Source organism: Hirundo rustica, chromosome 5, assembly GCF_015227805.2.
Source record: "Hirundo rustica isolate bHirRus1 chromosome 5, bHirRus1.pri.v3, whole genome shotgun sequence".
NCBI lineage: Eukaryota > Metazoa > Chordata > Aves > Passeriformes > Hirundinidae > Hirundo > Hirundo rustica.
Window position 1 is genome coordinate 35649646 of NC_053454.1, and position 15920 is coordinate 35665565.

General features: G+C 41.2%; 2 protein-coding genes across 2 annotated transcripts; both read right to left on the bottom strand.

The window, feature by feature from the left end:
- Positions 1 to 2580: 2580 nt before the first annotated feature.
- Positions 2581 to 6324, bottom strand: LOC120753299 (centromere-associated protein E-like). The gene is made up of 5 exons (XM_040065383.2): positions 6209 to 6324; positions 5615 to 5706; positions 4891 to 5050; positions 4212 to 4474; positions 2581 to 3406 (listed from the first exon to the last, which is right to left on the bottom strand). Exons 1-5 carry the CDS (start codon positions 6235 to 6237, stop codon positions 3309 to 3311), a joined length of 642 nt encoding a protein of 213 aa, XP_039921317.2. The 5' UTR covers positions 6238 to 6324; the 3' UTR covers positions 2581 to 3308.
- A 2674-nt stretch (positions 6325 to 8998) lies between these two features.
- On the bottom strand, positions 8999 to 15263 carry LOC120753124 (radial spoke head protein 6 homolog A-like). Its single transcript, XM_040065066.2, is given in 6 exon segments — positions 8999 to 9218; positions 9827 to 9944; positions 10215 to 10353; positions 11631 to 12377; positions 13997 to 14231; positions 14699 to 15263. Coding segments are annotated over 6 exon segments (1692 nt in total). The 5' UTR covers positions 14932 to 15263.
- Between the last annotated feature and the right edge of the window lie 657 nt (positions 15264 to 15920).

The following is a 15920-nucleotide window of genomic DNA, read 5'->3' on the forward strand; positions in this document are numbered from 1 at the left end:
TAAGAAAAACTCCTGCATTTTCATAATCCTCTGAGCAACTTTGTCTCTGTAGATATGAACATAGAAAGGTGTCATAAGAACAAAGTCTTTAAATATACACATACATCCAACACACCAAGTACTTCACTAGAAAATTAAAGGTGCCATAATCTTCCCTGTGTTAACAGCCAATGCTGTGCTCTAGAGATGCTCAAATCCACACTGTGACTCAGATTACTGAGTCAAATTTAGTGTCCTATTTTTTGTCCTCTTATTTTGATCAGAAATTTTGTTTTGTTACATGTTTTTCCTGACAAAAGTTGCAGCAAAACTGTTTTCCTGAAGGTTACAGATGCCACAAATTAGACTTCTGAAGCAACGTAATGGAAAAATGTTTTCTTTCCAAAAGCCACCTGGATCAGTTTAAGTACTTCCCCAAATCACCCTAACATGTGGGAAGCAAAATGCATGATAAATACATTTTTCAATCTAACAATCAGGTTTTATGATCATTTGTCATACTGGTTCTACAAAGCATTTACAAATAAATATTAATATAGTCACTCACCAAGAGATCTCAAACAGCTTTATTATATTTACTGACCCTTGTACGAAAGGAAGTTATAGAGGTTTTTTTTTTTTTTACTGTTTGTTGTGATTTGTAGTCCAACTCTTGAAGTTTCTCTATATGAATGTAATATCCTGTTGAAACATTGAGATGCTGCCATCTAGTGAAACTCAGGATTTTAGAAAAAAAGTCCTGAACAGGAAAGGACACAAGATCACCAGCATCAGCTGACTCTCTTACAACGGGAATTCAAGAGATCAGCAGGATTCCCACCAAAAGGCCACAAACATGTTTTTCCAAGCAATGTCTTTTTGCACTATAAACTATCAAATTCCAAACCAAGACATAACTTCTGTGATTATTTTTTTGTTGTTGTTAAAACTGGTGATTTACCAATGTTTATTTTATTCCTAGTGTTTTAACTTGCATATGTTAAAGCAGAATTAATATCATTAGACTGAAAAATTCTAGGACAAACTAATTTAGCTATAAGCTCATGCCAGACTTAAAGCTACCTGATGGTATTAGTAAGGAATTTGGTGTCCTACCTAAACTTCAGTTAGTTTGTTCTCAGAAAAGCTACTCCTGTGGGTAAACTGGGACACACTTAGACAAAAGTTCAGTTTATCCTGTCTTTTGCTGAATGTGAGAGCTTTTAAGGCTAAATCAGCTCCCCAGTACACAAAACCTTTAATGACTTATTTTGCTACAAGGATATAGTCTTCTGCCCCCAAGCTTTTGCCACTTGAATTCAGCCACAGATGTGTTGCAATAACTTTCTGCAATTTTTTGTTCAATCACCAGAAAAATCACCAAATCTCATTGTTCCAAGCAAGTAATAATGAACAACAACAAAAAACCCCCACTGGAAATTGTATATGGAAAAGGCAGATTTATATATACACCTTCTTTCCCAATTCTGGAAGAAACAAGTCTTAATTCATTTATTAGAACACCAAAATGCTGGTAGCTAAAGGAAATCTTTTCATCATAGCTGGAAATTAAGTAACAAACCAAACAAACAAACAAACAAAAAAAAAAAAACCCCAAAACAAACCCAAAAAACTTCCAACCAACCTCAAAAAAAAAAAAAGAAACCAACAGAAACACAGCAGCACTTTGCATTTAACCCTGCCAGAAAATAAATATCCCTGTGGCTGTAGTCAGAAAGAAGACATTGCAGTGCCCAACTCTGTAACGTTCTTTATAACTTGTATATTTCTGTCTCTTCATGCCTTTAAAAGCTTCCCAAAACATATTCCAGGCCAGAGATTGAGATAAATCCTTGCAATTTCTTAGTAGGTACAGTGGTTGGCAGTTTTCAGCCATTCAGAGGTTGGTTCTTTTGAAGAAGTACCTCCATCAGGTGAATATTCCTTGTGTGACTCCCTCAATTCCAGTAACTGCTGAATGCTCAGGAACATCTCAGTGTAGCTGCTTGCTGGTCAGTTTTGGTGACCCAAAGGGGACCTAGCATTACTGAGAGATTTATTCCTATAAAATAAGGATGATGCTTTTGATGCAGGTATCTTTTTTAGGTATGACTTTCTCACCTCATGATGATTTCATCCTTGATGGAGTTGATCTCAGATTCTGAGTGCCCAATTCTTGTTTATTTGGCAGTGGAGGGCATGGAGGGGAGGAAAGGGAGGAGGATCTATGTTTTAGACTTCAACCATTTTTTGACAGACTCAAAGAATTAAATAAAAATCTCACAACAGGAAACTTCTGCACAAGTAATTGCTACAGAAGATTATAGAGGACAGAAACAAGAAGCATAATAATGATGGAAATTATGAAATTAGTATAAAGATAGTAATTTGGTAATTAGTAACCAGTAGATGGTAATTTAGCCATTGAATGTTGTAATCAGCATCCTTGGATCATAGCACAATAAACAGCAAAACCATTTTTACATATTTAACACAATTTTATTGGCAAGTTAAAATTTCTTATATAAAACATACAAAATGTAGGTCTCACAATAGAGATAAGTAAGTTAATAAAATAGTCCATCTTGCTCTAATGATCTCGTTTGTTTTCCCTTCACTAGAGAAGCAGAAGAGTGTTAAGTCCATTGCCTACTATCAAAAAAAATCCCATACACAACTTCAGACAGGTATATTGGAAAATTATGCAAAATTCAAAGTTACTCACAGTACCATAATTGGGTGATCTGCAGAAACCTTTAAGAGGTTTAAGAGGAACGCTTGATTGTGTGCTCCAAACAGAAGATCATTAACTTTGGTTTGGTGATCAGTTTCCAAAGAGGTCAAGATTGTGGTAAAAATGCAGTTTCTGTTGGCTTAAAGAAAGCATGGTATAAAAACCACATACTAAGAAACAAAAAGAATATTTCTTGCCAAGTCAACAGCACTCTGAAGATAAAAGTACCAACACTCCAGAAAAGGGCTGTTTTAGGAATGACAGAATGTAGTTTGAGACTGAGAAGTTTCACAGTAGATTAGTATGTGATCCATTCCTTCTCCCATTTTTTTTTTTTTCTCCAATACATTAGCTTCTCTTTGTCATCAAAAAAATCCGCATCAAAGCCCCAGAGTAGAACATCAACAGATTGGCAGGTTGTGGGGCAATGTCTGGTTTTCCATTTTAATCCTCGTATTCCAGCTTTCCCGGCTGAGGGAAGTAGAAACTCCAAGAAGATGGAAGAGGCTGATGTTTTTTAACCTAAAGCAATTTTTTTTTGTATATGCAGTTCCTGGCTGTAGCTACTGTAAGGGCAGGTTACGAGAGAGCATCTTTACTGGGTGCTACAATCAGGGGCTTTATCTTTGTCTGAAGTCCCAAACAAGCGCTTAAGATGTTCTTCTGTGGATTCTGTGCCTGCAGGTCGTGGATCTGTACATAAGAACATTAAAGCGTTTCTCAGACAAGGAGCAGGAATACAGTGATTTAATCTTGATTAGTGTTTTGTATGTCAGCTGTGAAAACTTCCCTCTGAGGAGCTTTGTGTTGTGAGGAACACTGTGCTATTACCAAGCTGGCCATCACAAAGCCAGAAATGAGTCATGTTCTTTCTGGAAATCTGCTACTAACACCCCAAAAACTGGCTACTCTTCAACATGCCTGCTGGGCCCTTCCGAAAGCTGTGAGAAACATGAGGGCAGAAGGTCACTCAAAGTCAGCAGGCCAGATATAAGAAATCTGAAGTGAGGCTGAGGAATGGAAGTTATCATCAAAACAGCTATTATTGCAGCTGGAGGCAGGCAGAGTAGCAGATGCAACACCAAAAACTAAAGTTTACCATCTCAAAAAACTTCAGAGAAAAGTTAACCAGTAATTAACTTTATATATTTTTCCCAGAAATCTGTGCTTAACCAATGTAAAGCTAAAAAGCAAAACATTTTAGAGCACCAGCTATCTAATAACAATATTTTGTTGATTCACTTTTAAAAGTCACTCATCAATATTTCCACAGCAGAAAAAGGAAAAAAAGTTTGTATATTCTTCAGTGGGTGAAGATTTCATTCTGGTATTTTGATTCTGTAGAACATACAGAAGCTTCACCACTCAGATGGTCAGCTTTTCAACAGTCAGGTAACAAACCACTCAGGAAAACTTATCATGCAAGTTTCAGATCTCAGGCCATCCCTTACACTTTGCATCTTCAAATCTTACAGGACACTACTGGTATGTTACGTACCTGTTAGCACGCCCAAGATGGAATTATCAAAGAAATTTGTTGGACAAGTCAGAGGCAGAGGCCTTGGTAGGTCCGGAGTCACTATTTCCTGAGAAACAGTTTCTTTGGAGGGTGAAGGCATTTGCTCTTTAAAGAAGGAGGACACTGCCTTCTTAGGAGACTTCGGTACTGTCTCTTGAGTAGCTTCTCTTGAGGAACATTCTCTCCATTTTAGTGCTCTTTCTTTCCATTTCCTGAGTTCCTCTTTCAGTTCATGTTCATCACTGCAAAGAAAAGAACCCCAGCATTTAATTAAGAAAAGTTTAAAGCAGTTTCTTTAAGGAAAAAACCCTGAAGAACAGACAGCTTCTGTATTTTCAGATGACATATCACAGACATGGTAATACAATAATTGTGTATCTTGGTTTCAGAGGATTTTTTTAAGCTGAAATTCCTTCCAACATACAATTATAAAGTGTATCTTTCAGCACTTAAGATTCTTAAGAAAACAAGCAATTTAAAGTTCAAAAGGCCTTTATGACTTTTTAAGCCATAAATAAAACTAGCTTTAAATAAGTTTATGATGTGAAATCTAAAATTAATGGTTACTCACTTCCATAGGTGTCCCAGAAAGAAATACTAATGATGTACATAAATACAACAAATGACTTGACATGTTGCTAGTCAGCTGTCCACTTACCTCAGTAGAAGATCATTTTGTTTCTTCAACTGCAAGTTCTCTTTCTGTAGCTTAGCTTGTTCAGATTTTAGAACAAGTATTTGTGTGCTCTGCACAACACCACTGCCACCACCACAAGTAAGGGGCATTTGGGATTGCTGAGGATCTGCTTCTGTCAGCACTAGAAAACAGATTTATACTTAGGTGTGCATGCATTATTTGGAGAGTGTTTAAAACCAAGCCAATACATGTTTTAGCCTATTCCTTCTTGTGGTCTTTTATGTGAAACCTCACTGGGTTTCAAGTGCCATTACAATAGTTACTCTTTTTTTCTACACAAAACACACCTCCCAGTATTCACATTGCCTGGGAGATATTAAGAAACATGACAGATTGTTCACTGGGCCATTTAGAGGTAGAATAGTTATTGTTCCAGGTATGTCACAGCTTTGATCAGAACTAGGTATTCATATGACAGGGAAAAGGTGGCAAGATGAGCTACCACCACTGCAGCTTATCCCTCCACAAGGGCAAATGTGGTTGGAGGAAAACACAGGAACTGCTGTGATTCATATGCAGTTCATATGCAGCTAATGTAATCTACTTCCTTCTCATCTTCCAGTGCACCCAATTCTCCTCATACCTTTTGAGTACAAGGTCTACCTTTCAATCTGGTCTTTACCCATATAACCTCAAAACTCAATGTTTAACGTGAAAGAGTCCCTTTTATTTATCTTGAATTTACCTGTAACATCTTGTTCCTGGTGTGCTCTTCTCAGTTCTTCTTTTAGCTTTGTTAACTGTTGTTCTCGGTGTTCTGATTTACAATTAGCAAGTCTATATGAGGCAGGAAGTGAGGGGAAAAAAAAAATCAGAAAACCTCAATGTAATAGTTATTACAGTCTCAGTTGAATTCCAACGAGTTATCAAATACAAGGCACACCCACATTTTACAAGAAAAACTACATAAACCTGGCTGTCAGTTAGATTTTAGGTGAAGTGCACCCAAAAGTTGGACTAATTACTTTTGATGTATCCCTTCTCTCTCGTGAAGCAGAGAATACTTTCAATTATTGCTTTGCACTTGCCTTCTTTTATCAGAACAGTTATTTCATTTATGGCTGATCATAGTTGGTTGAGAAATTTTGGTAGGTGTACAGAGAAGAAGCTTTGTAAACAACCCAAGGTGCATATAGATTTTACTTTCTCTAACTACCATAAAAACTTATAACACCTCAAGCTGAACGCTTGCTTCTTATGATGTGGGAAAAATAAAGGGGGAAGTAGAAGCTAAGAATAAAGTAGTTTAGAACTGTAAGAAGATAAAATTTGAACTTACTTCACTTCAAAGGAGTTGGATTGTTTCATTTTTTCCAGATCATGTTTTACCAACTGTGCTTTGAGATGGTTAATTTCTTCTTTGTACACCTCAGCACCTTTATCTAATTTTGCCTGAAAATGAAATATTTAGTACAAATAAGGGGTTGTTATTTAGCAATGAAATTAAGGGTAGTTTCCCTTGTATCTTTCCTACGACTAGATTTTGCAGGACAAGAGCAGGAGTGGGAAAGTTAATTTTCACTAAGGTGGTTCACATGACCAACTAGCACTATGGGTAGCACTTGGTGTCCTGCTCTGTGTATTACATGCAACCATATTTTAGCAAGTTTTGCTGACTTCTGTGCAGATATAAATCTGGGAATTTTAAAGTACCATGCAAATACATCACATTGAGTAAATACCTCATGCTTCAGTTTAAAAAATTTAAAATATTTAAAGTGCTTCAGAAATGCATCACATACAAGTGACATTTCATTTCTAGGATCGTAATATGGATTCTAAATGTTGCCACTGAAGGTTGCATTGGTAGAATGTGAAACTGCCCACTAAACAGGCAAGTGGAGTGTTTTACTCTAGGAATGCCATATGTAATAAATCGCCAAGCCAAATTCAGTAAATCAAAATTTAGAATTTTATTTTGAGACTCAAACACAGTCTCTGGTAGCCACAATTAAAAGGGACAGCATCGAATCCCAGGATTTCGGCACTGGGTGAACACGGAAACTGACTGTGTCAGCCTGTCACCCACTCTGTTCACAAATTGAGTCCACTGCCGCTGATTTTTATACAGTCCTCCGCTGAGAGCGGACTGAGACCGTAAGACTCTTGCTTCGTGTGGGCTTCATTAGATATTCATGTTCGTGTCCGGGGTCCGTTGAATGGATTCTCAGAGCAGAACAATGTCATGATTTCGGTGTCCGGAGAAGGCTTGGAAATGTTAACACCGGGCCGGAACAGATAAGATATCGATCTGATGCAATCATTCGATCGTCAGGGCACCCATCTCCCTTTTCCGTTCCTTTGTGCCTTTCCAAAATGACTCCCGGCAGGAGTGTCCCTCCGTGCAGTTTTCGTCTCAGTTAACCCTATACACACCTGTAGGTTTACTGCCCTTAAACCAAACTTAAAGTAGATCAATTTTACATGGTGTATTATTACATTCTGCACTGAATGAATTAAACATCATATTGCTTAACACGAATTAACTTTAGGACATATATCACACCATACAAAACAAATACATTGACTGTGGAGAGCTAAGTCTCACCTACAACTGTTGTCAAACATGCTTTGTGTCTTTCATCAGAGGAGAAAGAAGAGCGAAGATTTTTGCTCATACCTGAAGACTCTGCTTCTCTGTCAAGGCAGTCCTGAGGTATTTTCCCTGAAAGAAGAGACACTTTGTTACCTTTATGGAGCGAAGACTCCGCTCCCAAAACGCCGGCCCCTTAGCGCGATCCCCTTTCCCCGGCTCTCGCCAGCCCCTCGCTCCGGATCCCTCCGTTCGCCTCCCTGCCCCAGCCGCGGGGGCACGGCGGCACCCGGGCGTGCAGAGGGAGCTCCGTCCCGCCGCCAGCCCGGCGGCTCACCTGGCGCTGAGCGGCCGCACACGCACGCACACCGTGACGGCGCCCTCGTCCGCCATACCCGCCTGGGCCAGGAGGAGCGGAACAGGAACAAGGGACAGCACCGCGGGGACCGGGAAGATCGGGAGCGCCGGGAGCACGGAGCGCCTGCAGCCGCTCCCTCTCGGCCCGCGAGGGACGCACGCCGCGCGTGGAGCGCACCACTCGCACAAGCTGGCGGGGAGGTGTGGGGGGGCGGCCAAGGGAAGCATGGGCAGGAACAGGCGGATGAGCAGCCCCGAGCGACACCTTCCCCGCCCGCCTGCCGGCGGCGCCCGGATGGCAGCGGTCCGGGAATCGAACGCTGTCCTCAGGTCCGCGTCTGCAGGTCTTTTAAACACCACCGGGCATGGTGACTGCACCGCTTCCCTGGGCAGCCGTTCCAAGGCTGACAACCCTTTCCATTAAGGATTTTTTCCTAATATGCCGTGTGAACCTCCCCTGGCGCAACCTAAGGCTGTTCATCTTATAACTGGCCAACCCCACCGGGCTACACCGTCCTGTCAGGGAGTTGTAGACATGGATAAGGTCCCCTCTGAGCGTCCTTTCCTCCAGGATAAACAGCCCCAGCTCCCTCAGCTGTTCCTCACAGGACCTGTGCTCCAGACCCTTCCCCAGCTCCATTGCCCTTCTCTGGATGTGCTCCAGCATCTCCACGTCTCTTGCAGTGAGTGGCCCAAACTGAGCACGGGATTGGAGGTGTAGCCCCGAGTGCCAGTGATGAGCAGTATCACTGCCGTGCCCTCAGCCCGTACCTCAATAAGCTGCCTCCTGAATCTGAATAGTACACTTTTACACATAAAAGTGACACTGTCATGGGATTGAAAAAAAATTATTTAAGCAAAATGTATATATGTATCAAAGTGAGTGCTAGAAAGACAGTGTGAACATCTGGTGGGTGGTAGTTCTTAGTTCAAAGCAGTATCAGTTTAGACTGTGTTTGTTTAGTCAAACATAGAAAAAGTCTTCATGCCCGTGCAGGTAGGTTTGAGGGGTGGGGAAGGAGAGGAAGATAGCTGCAAAGAAAAGCCTACAGAAATAATAATAACTTTAAAAAAGGCATGCTCCAAATGCATTTTTTTTTAGATCAGTAAATAAATGACTAAGTTATGAAAATGCTGTTTGTGTTCAAACTTTTAAAACTATCTGTTTTCTTCCATATTTTAATCATCCTCCCCTTCCTCATCTTCCTCTTCCTCAGCTTCAGCTAAGGCTTCCTCCTGTGCAGTCTTGAAAGCTATTTCCTCTTCCACAGTGGTGTCTACTGTCTCAGTGATTTCTGGCCCTCTGGGGAATTCTGCTTGTGCTGGTGGGGGCAGTTCAGGAGTGTGGCTTTCTGGACTGTATTTGTGACCCCAGCCAAAGTAGATGTTCTCAAATTTCCTGAGGAAGAGAAATGAAAGATCACACATTCATCCCATGACAAAATATTAGCAGAGACACTCTCAGGCATCCTTACTCTGCTGCACAAAAAGTCATTGTGTCACGGATATCCTAGAGCAGAAGAATTTTAAACATGGCACTTCTTTTTAACTGCTCTAATGGTTATTGATACATCTATTCAAAAAGATGAAGTGTCACTGCACTTCACTGTGGTACAGTGTAGTGGAATGACTGCGTAGTGGAAATATACACGGAAGTAATAACCACGTGTAGTGGAAACAAACGAACATTAGAACCACAGAATGTAGCTGGTTTTGTAAAAAGTCCCACAGACACAAGAATATGTGCCTTAAATCAAGGACTGTGCTCAAATACTAACATGGTGTTTATATCCATTAACTTTATGCTAGCCTTTCCAATGATTATTTGTTTTCAGTCAAATACATATTTACTGTTGCTATGCACATTTAAGTGGCCTTCTCCATCATTCTCTGGAATAGCTAGAATTCAGTCAATGAATTAATAATAAAGTAACTCTGCCTGCATTAGAGAGGCACCCGTGTGTAGCACTAGAGTCAGTGTTGTAACCATGTCAGGTGGACTCTCACCTGCCAGATGCAAAGGCATAAGCTCCAGGCCATCGGTTAGACTACAGGATTGCAACAGAATATTCTGGGATCAGGTTTGTAGAAGCCTGAGCTGTCCAAGCAGGGATGTCTTTCATGCCTGGAGACAGCCAAATACACACTGTCTATGAATAAATGGACTTGATGAGCCTCTACAAAATATTTAAGACTGAGCTACAAGACTTGCACAGAATTCAAGCAAGGTTTATATTAAGTTGCACGACAGAAGGAGCCAGAAGTCAGAAACAGTAAGTGTAGGCACTGTTTTCAAACCATGTAAACAAAGTACATTGCTCCAAGAAGTCAGAGTTCTGTAATTTCAAATATTTACTACTAAGTGACAACATTCCTAGTGACTCTCTATCAAAACCTTCATCTTCAGAGATCAGAGTAAGAAGCGGTGGTCCTCTTTCTTCCTGTTGCTCCTCCCCCTCCTCCTCTTCCTCCTCTTCATCATCTTCTTCATTTTCCTCTGGTTTTTGAGAAGGATTAACCCAAACACAGCGACCCTGTAATTGACGTGGGAAAGCAATAAATACATGTAGTCATTGCAAGAATGCAAGTTAAAACTAGTTAAAACAATTGGCTCAGACACACACTCACTTAAGGGATGGGGAGAAGAAAAATACATATTCCATAATTGGTATATTGTTAACAGAATATTGTATCCTCTTGGCAGAATGTTCCCCTCATTCCTTTCAGATTACTGTTTGAGAATAACTTTATACCTCTGTCATCAGCTTTTTTGTCATTTTGTATTCTTCAGTTCCTGGCCAGTTTGGTTTATATCTCGCTAGATTACCACTTACTGCAAACTATGGACTTATCCCTTTTTTTTTTAAATCTGCCTTGTTATTTGGCTACCAGTCAGAGAAACGTAACAGAATGTTCTTAAGATTCTAATGCATATAAACTTTATTTTTTACAACTATTGGTTTGCTGGTAGTAAGTTTAAACCCTATTTCTTATAATTCGCTTTTATTTTACACCAGCATTCTTGAATTGGTAGACTGGCCATCAAACCATCCAGCAATGAAAACCAAATTAGTAATAGCTCTTTCTAGCACTGGTCTGATAGAACATGTTTTTAAGTTTTTCATTTGAATGTTTCACAGCAGAAAGTATAAAGCAAAAAATTAACCAGAAGAAAACACCCAGTAAGTTCCATTTAGCTTACAACCATAAGTGATCTGCTTTTTAGCATCCTACCCAAGAAAAGAGAATTTTAAACATTTTTGTCAAATAAGGTTCTCAAAGCAGAAAACCTAATACAGAAGATTGCAAGAAATGATTGTTATCGATCAGGGCATAGCTCCATACTGTTATTTAAAGATAGGTTTCAATCTCAAGAACACATCACTGGAAAAACTAAACCTAGAGGGTTCCTAAATATCTCTATCTCTATCTCTGTCTCTGTCTCTGTCTCTGTCTCTGTCTCTGTCTCCGTCTCCGTCTCCGTCTCCGTCTCCGTCTCTGTCTCTCTATATATGTCTATATCTATATCTACACACATATATATACACATACATACAAATAGATGGTACATGTAAATATGTGCAAGATATTTATATATTATATGCCATATAAAATACATTCTTTATGTGTAAGATATTTTGGTATTATATACAATATAAAATGTATTTTCTATATAAACATCTTTCAATCCAATAGCATTTCTGTGACTAGTTTGCATGTGCAGGTGTTGAGTGTCATTCACATCCTGTGACCCTACAAGCACTCAGTGTGAGTGGTATCCAGGGTCCAGGTGAGCTGTGCTGGCACACACCTGCTGTGGAATGCCCTTGGCATGGTGTGCCCACGCGGCGAGGGACTCCACCATCTCAGCCACAGGAGGAGGTTCAAACTCGGGGTTTTCCTCATAAGTATTTGCTCCTTCTTCTTCTTCTTCTTCCTCATCTGCAAACTGGTAAAATCCAGTGGGGGAGACAGGGGTTCCTGCTGAGATTCGAGCTATCTGTGCGCGCAGGTAATTGGCCTCATTTCCAGGAAAAGGAGGAAAGCTCACGACAGGAGCATCCAGCCAACCAGTGAAGAACTTCTTGATCTTCCTGGCACAGACAATCTGAGCTGGTGTCACTGGAGGCAACTTCACCCAGGGTTTGCCTGGCTCGTTACAGACAAAGTAGACATATTTATTAGTCCCGGTCCCATTTGCTTCTTTTGGGATCTCAGGTGGGGGTTTATAGGTGGACTTTGGTGGTTCAGCTTCTTTTTCTTTCTGCTTATCTTCTTCAGCCTCACCTGTCTCTTTCTCTCCTTCCGCAGTAGTTCCCTCTCCTTCCTCTCCTGTTTCTTCCTCCTCTTCCCCTTCCCGTAACTGTACTTCAGCTATAATATAGTTCATTTCCAGGCCCAAAATTTTGCCCCAGAAGCGGCAGGTCTGGATTGGCTGAACATGAATTAGGTTTTTAAGGGCAAGGAATATGTAATAGCATTCATCTTTGTTCAGGCCAATTCCAGCCTGTTCAAAATAAAAGGCTGTTTCCATCACATTTGGTAGGGCGGGCTCTACCTAGAAAAGAAGATTCAGAGTTAGAGCTGAAGAATAGGATAATTATCTATTTTAAAAATTGAACATGTTATCTACTGAACATTATACTTCACTTTACTGTCATGTCACTCATTTTCTCAAAGTGCTTTGCAGACATTAATTCACTAGTTTTTTTACTATCATTTAGAAAAATTAAAAGTCTTTTAGTGGTAAAGAAGAGAACACAGATGAACTGCAGCTCTTAGAACAAAGGATTTCAAAATTCAAACTCCTAATTACTGCAAAATAAGGAAAGTCAGCATTCTTACACAAGATCCACAAGGGATTCAGTGCTAGGACATGTCAGCTAAGAGGCCTTGATGCTTGCAAAAGTGACACTGTGTTGCCTTGTGTTGTACATAATACAGATTTTATATATTTAGGCACCGGACCAACAACATTTCTCTGGGATGAATGTTGCTTGGCACAGAGCTCCCTGCAGTTTTAAAATATTGCCCCTGCTCTTATCAAAGTGCATTGTAAGACTCCACCTGGCTTTGGTGAAAGCAGAATTAGGCTAATAATTAAGTATTTCCCATTGCTCTACCACCTATCTCTCATTTAATGGGAGGTAGGTGATCGTATAACACAGTTACTAGAAGTTGGACATGACAGGGTAGGGAATTTGGAAGAATCAGTGATGGTTTCATATGGAATTTCTTCGGATCTGACAGGTTTTCTTATATCAAAGCAAGATTGACAGGAGTATGAAAAAATCAGAATTCCTTTCTGAAATACCCTATTTTTTTTCCATTTCCATTTCATCCTATACTGTTAATGTAAGATATACAACAAGCTATGGAAAAGATGAAGGACTATCTCTTCTGTGGTTGGTATTTGTACTCTGCAGTGGTAATTAATTTGAATATATACTGGTTAACTTCATATGAAAATCAACATCTTGTTGAATGATTTCCCTTGCCTATTATAAATCTCATTTATATTCTTATATTTCTCATTACAAGAATTCTCACTTTTCCGTGGGTAAAAATACTTCTTCATATAAGCAACTGAATAATGAAAAATCCTGTTTTAAGAAGTGGTTTTTCAATTGTATTAGTTCTTCATTAAAACCATATTTTGTTTCAGTTGGAGAAGGACAGACTGGAACCACACCAAGAGCTGGAAGAATCACAAAATGCTGCATTTTGCTATTTACAGTAGCAGCTGTGCACAATATTGTCTAAATGGCATCAAAAATTGTGGTCACTTCAGCAAGGAAACATCCCTTTTGTATAAAGAAAATAAACTTGGATGCAATATTCCGTGTTGAACCGGCATACAGGAGACGTTATAAACCTTATTTTCTGTTTATCATCTCTAGAACATCCCTGATTAGAAAGGCTCAGGATATTAGATTTACTGCAGGAAAAAACATCTCAACTAAGTAACCAGATGGGATTTTTTCCTTCAGAACTAGACGCGGGAGGAGCTCAGCTGTGAAGAGAGTACGGTGCTGTGACTGCAATTATTTGTGTGGTCACGAGAGGCAGCACTTCAGAACAGACCACAACTTTCTCCCTTTCTCCTTTCCCTTCCCACCATCCACCCACTCCTTCCCTGGTATATTTGGTACCTGTTTCACTCCGATAATAACTCACCATCTCTTCTCCTACTTCTTCACGTTCTTCTTCTCCACCTTCCTTGATGAACAAAGCTTTAAACTTTTCTGCAGCTTCAAATGTTGGAGGAATCAGATGTTCGTCTCGAAGAGTGTCCACTTTTTTCCGAAACTGAGCCCATTTTACATCCTTGCTGATATTCTCAATTATGTCTACTGTATTTGTGGGCTGTTCATCTAAGATCTTTGTTAGTGTATTAGCAAAATTATCATATCTGTCATATAAATGTAAATATTGTTGGCTTACTGTACAAAAGTCTTAGAATATTATGATTTTAGTAAAAAAAGTAAAGGCTAACCATCTGGATCTTCGGAGAAATCATTGGAATAGTTAGAAGAAAGGGGAACATGGAACGTTAAGGCAAATTAAGAGTTAAAACTAGTCTGATTATAGTTAAGAGCATTCCCATCTCCCATTTCTAGTATATACCCCATCCATCTATGAGCTGAATCTGAATTTAAACTTACTCTCTATCATATCAATTTCTTTTTGAACTCTTTACAAAATTCCATTGGGAATTTTGGTTCTGAAAAATGTTGGACACATACAAATATCACTAGTGATGAAATATTACATGTGTAACATGATCCCATTCAATAGGGTACCTCCCTTTGTTCTTTTACCTTTCTCTCCACTCATACTTTCTACCCTATTTGATTGTGATCCTTTTTTCAGACTTACAAATTCAGGCCAGATTTCGTGCTGGTCTTCAGTAAATATGCTTTTGCATTCTTGATTGCCAGCATCCGAGCTTGGGGATCGGGAATCTCATCCTCATATGGGCTGTATCCAGGCTGGTCAAGACCATAACCCGGTTCGTGTGGCTGGTAAGGGCCGTGGCCACGTTCATAGGCATCTTGTGGATCGGCACTTTTTGGTTCCCGTGAAGGGTCTAATCCCGGTGACTGATCCATGCTGTGCCTTGTCGCCGGTGCCTCGGGAGCCTTGTTTCCGGCTGGTGCTTAGTTGTGGCACCTGCAGCTGGTGCGCTGCTGCCCGTGGGTGGCCGAGGTGTTGAACCGGGCTCTGTGACCGACACCGTGCTTGTCCTGCTGCACGGGTCCGGCCGACGCTTCCCCCGTGGTCCTGTGCTCGGTGCGGGTCCTGGCGCGGCTGGGAGATGCTTTTCCTCACTCCTCGTGGCTGCTCAGACCCTCGCCTTAAAGTCTCCTGGTATTCCCAGGGAGCCGGTCCCGGATCCGACGTCTGGGGCTGACGAGGGTCTCAGAGGGCGGCTGCCCGGGGCCCCGCTGGGGCGGGTGAGCAGCGTGGGGGCTGCGTGCGGGCTCAGGCGGACACAGGCGGGTTCCTCCTGCCCTTCCCTGGGGCGGGGTCTCGCTGCGGGCCCGTGTGCGGCCCGGCCCGGCCCGGCCCGGGGACACCGCGCGGGCCCTCAGCAGCAAGGGGGCGGCGGGCGGCGCGTCACCGGGGGAACGCGGCCGCGGGCAGGCAGGGAGGGAGGGAGGGAGGGCAGCCCCAGTGACCCGCCCCGGCTGCCGCTCCCCTTTCCAGCGGGGCCTCTGAGCCCTTCTGTACCGCTTTCAGCGGGGCTCGGGGGTGATGGTGAAAGGAAGGTGGTTGAGGTTGGTCTGTACGGGGTCCTGAGCTACCTGGTCTAGTGAATGGCGTCCGTGCACATGGCATCAGGTGAGAAGCAGGTGATGTCTAATGTGCCTTCCCACCCAAACCAGTCTTGTTCTGTGAAACCATGAAATGCTGTTAATACTTTCCCTTGAACTTTCGTGATACGAGTCTTTCAGCCGTCTGCTGAGAGCAAAAGGGTGGGTTTTCAGAAGTTTAATCTTGTTTTAAAAGGTTGTTAATTTGCCTTCATTGCATTTGTGTGCATTTTAGTGGCGATATGCTATTCATAATGTACAAAGGTTTTTCTTTTAAGAGAATA

Bases quoted from the DNA above. Each gene is read 5' to 3' on its own strand.
- LOC120753299 (XM_040065383.2), bottom strand. From the start codon at position 6,237: ATGAAACAATCCAACTCCTTTGAAGTGAA. The intron at 5,051-5,614 runs GTAAATTCAAGA...TCTGTTTTCTAG, and splicing joins CCAGGAACAAGATGTTACAG to TGCTGACAGAAGCAGATCCT. The intron at 4,475-4,890 runs GTAAGTGGACAG...TTTTCTTTGCAG, and splicing joins CAAAATGATCTTCTACTGAG to TGATGAACATGAACTGAAAG.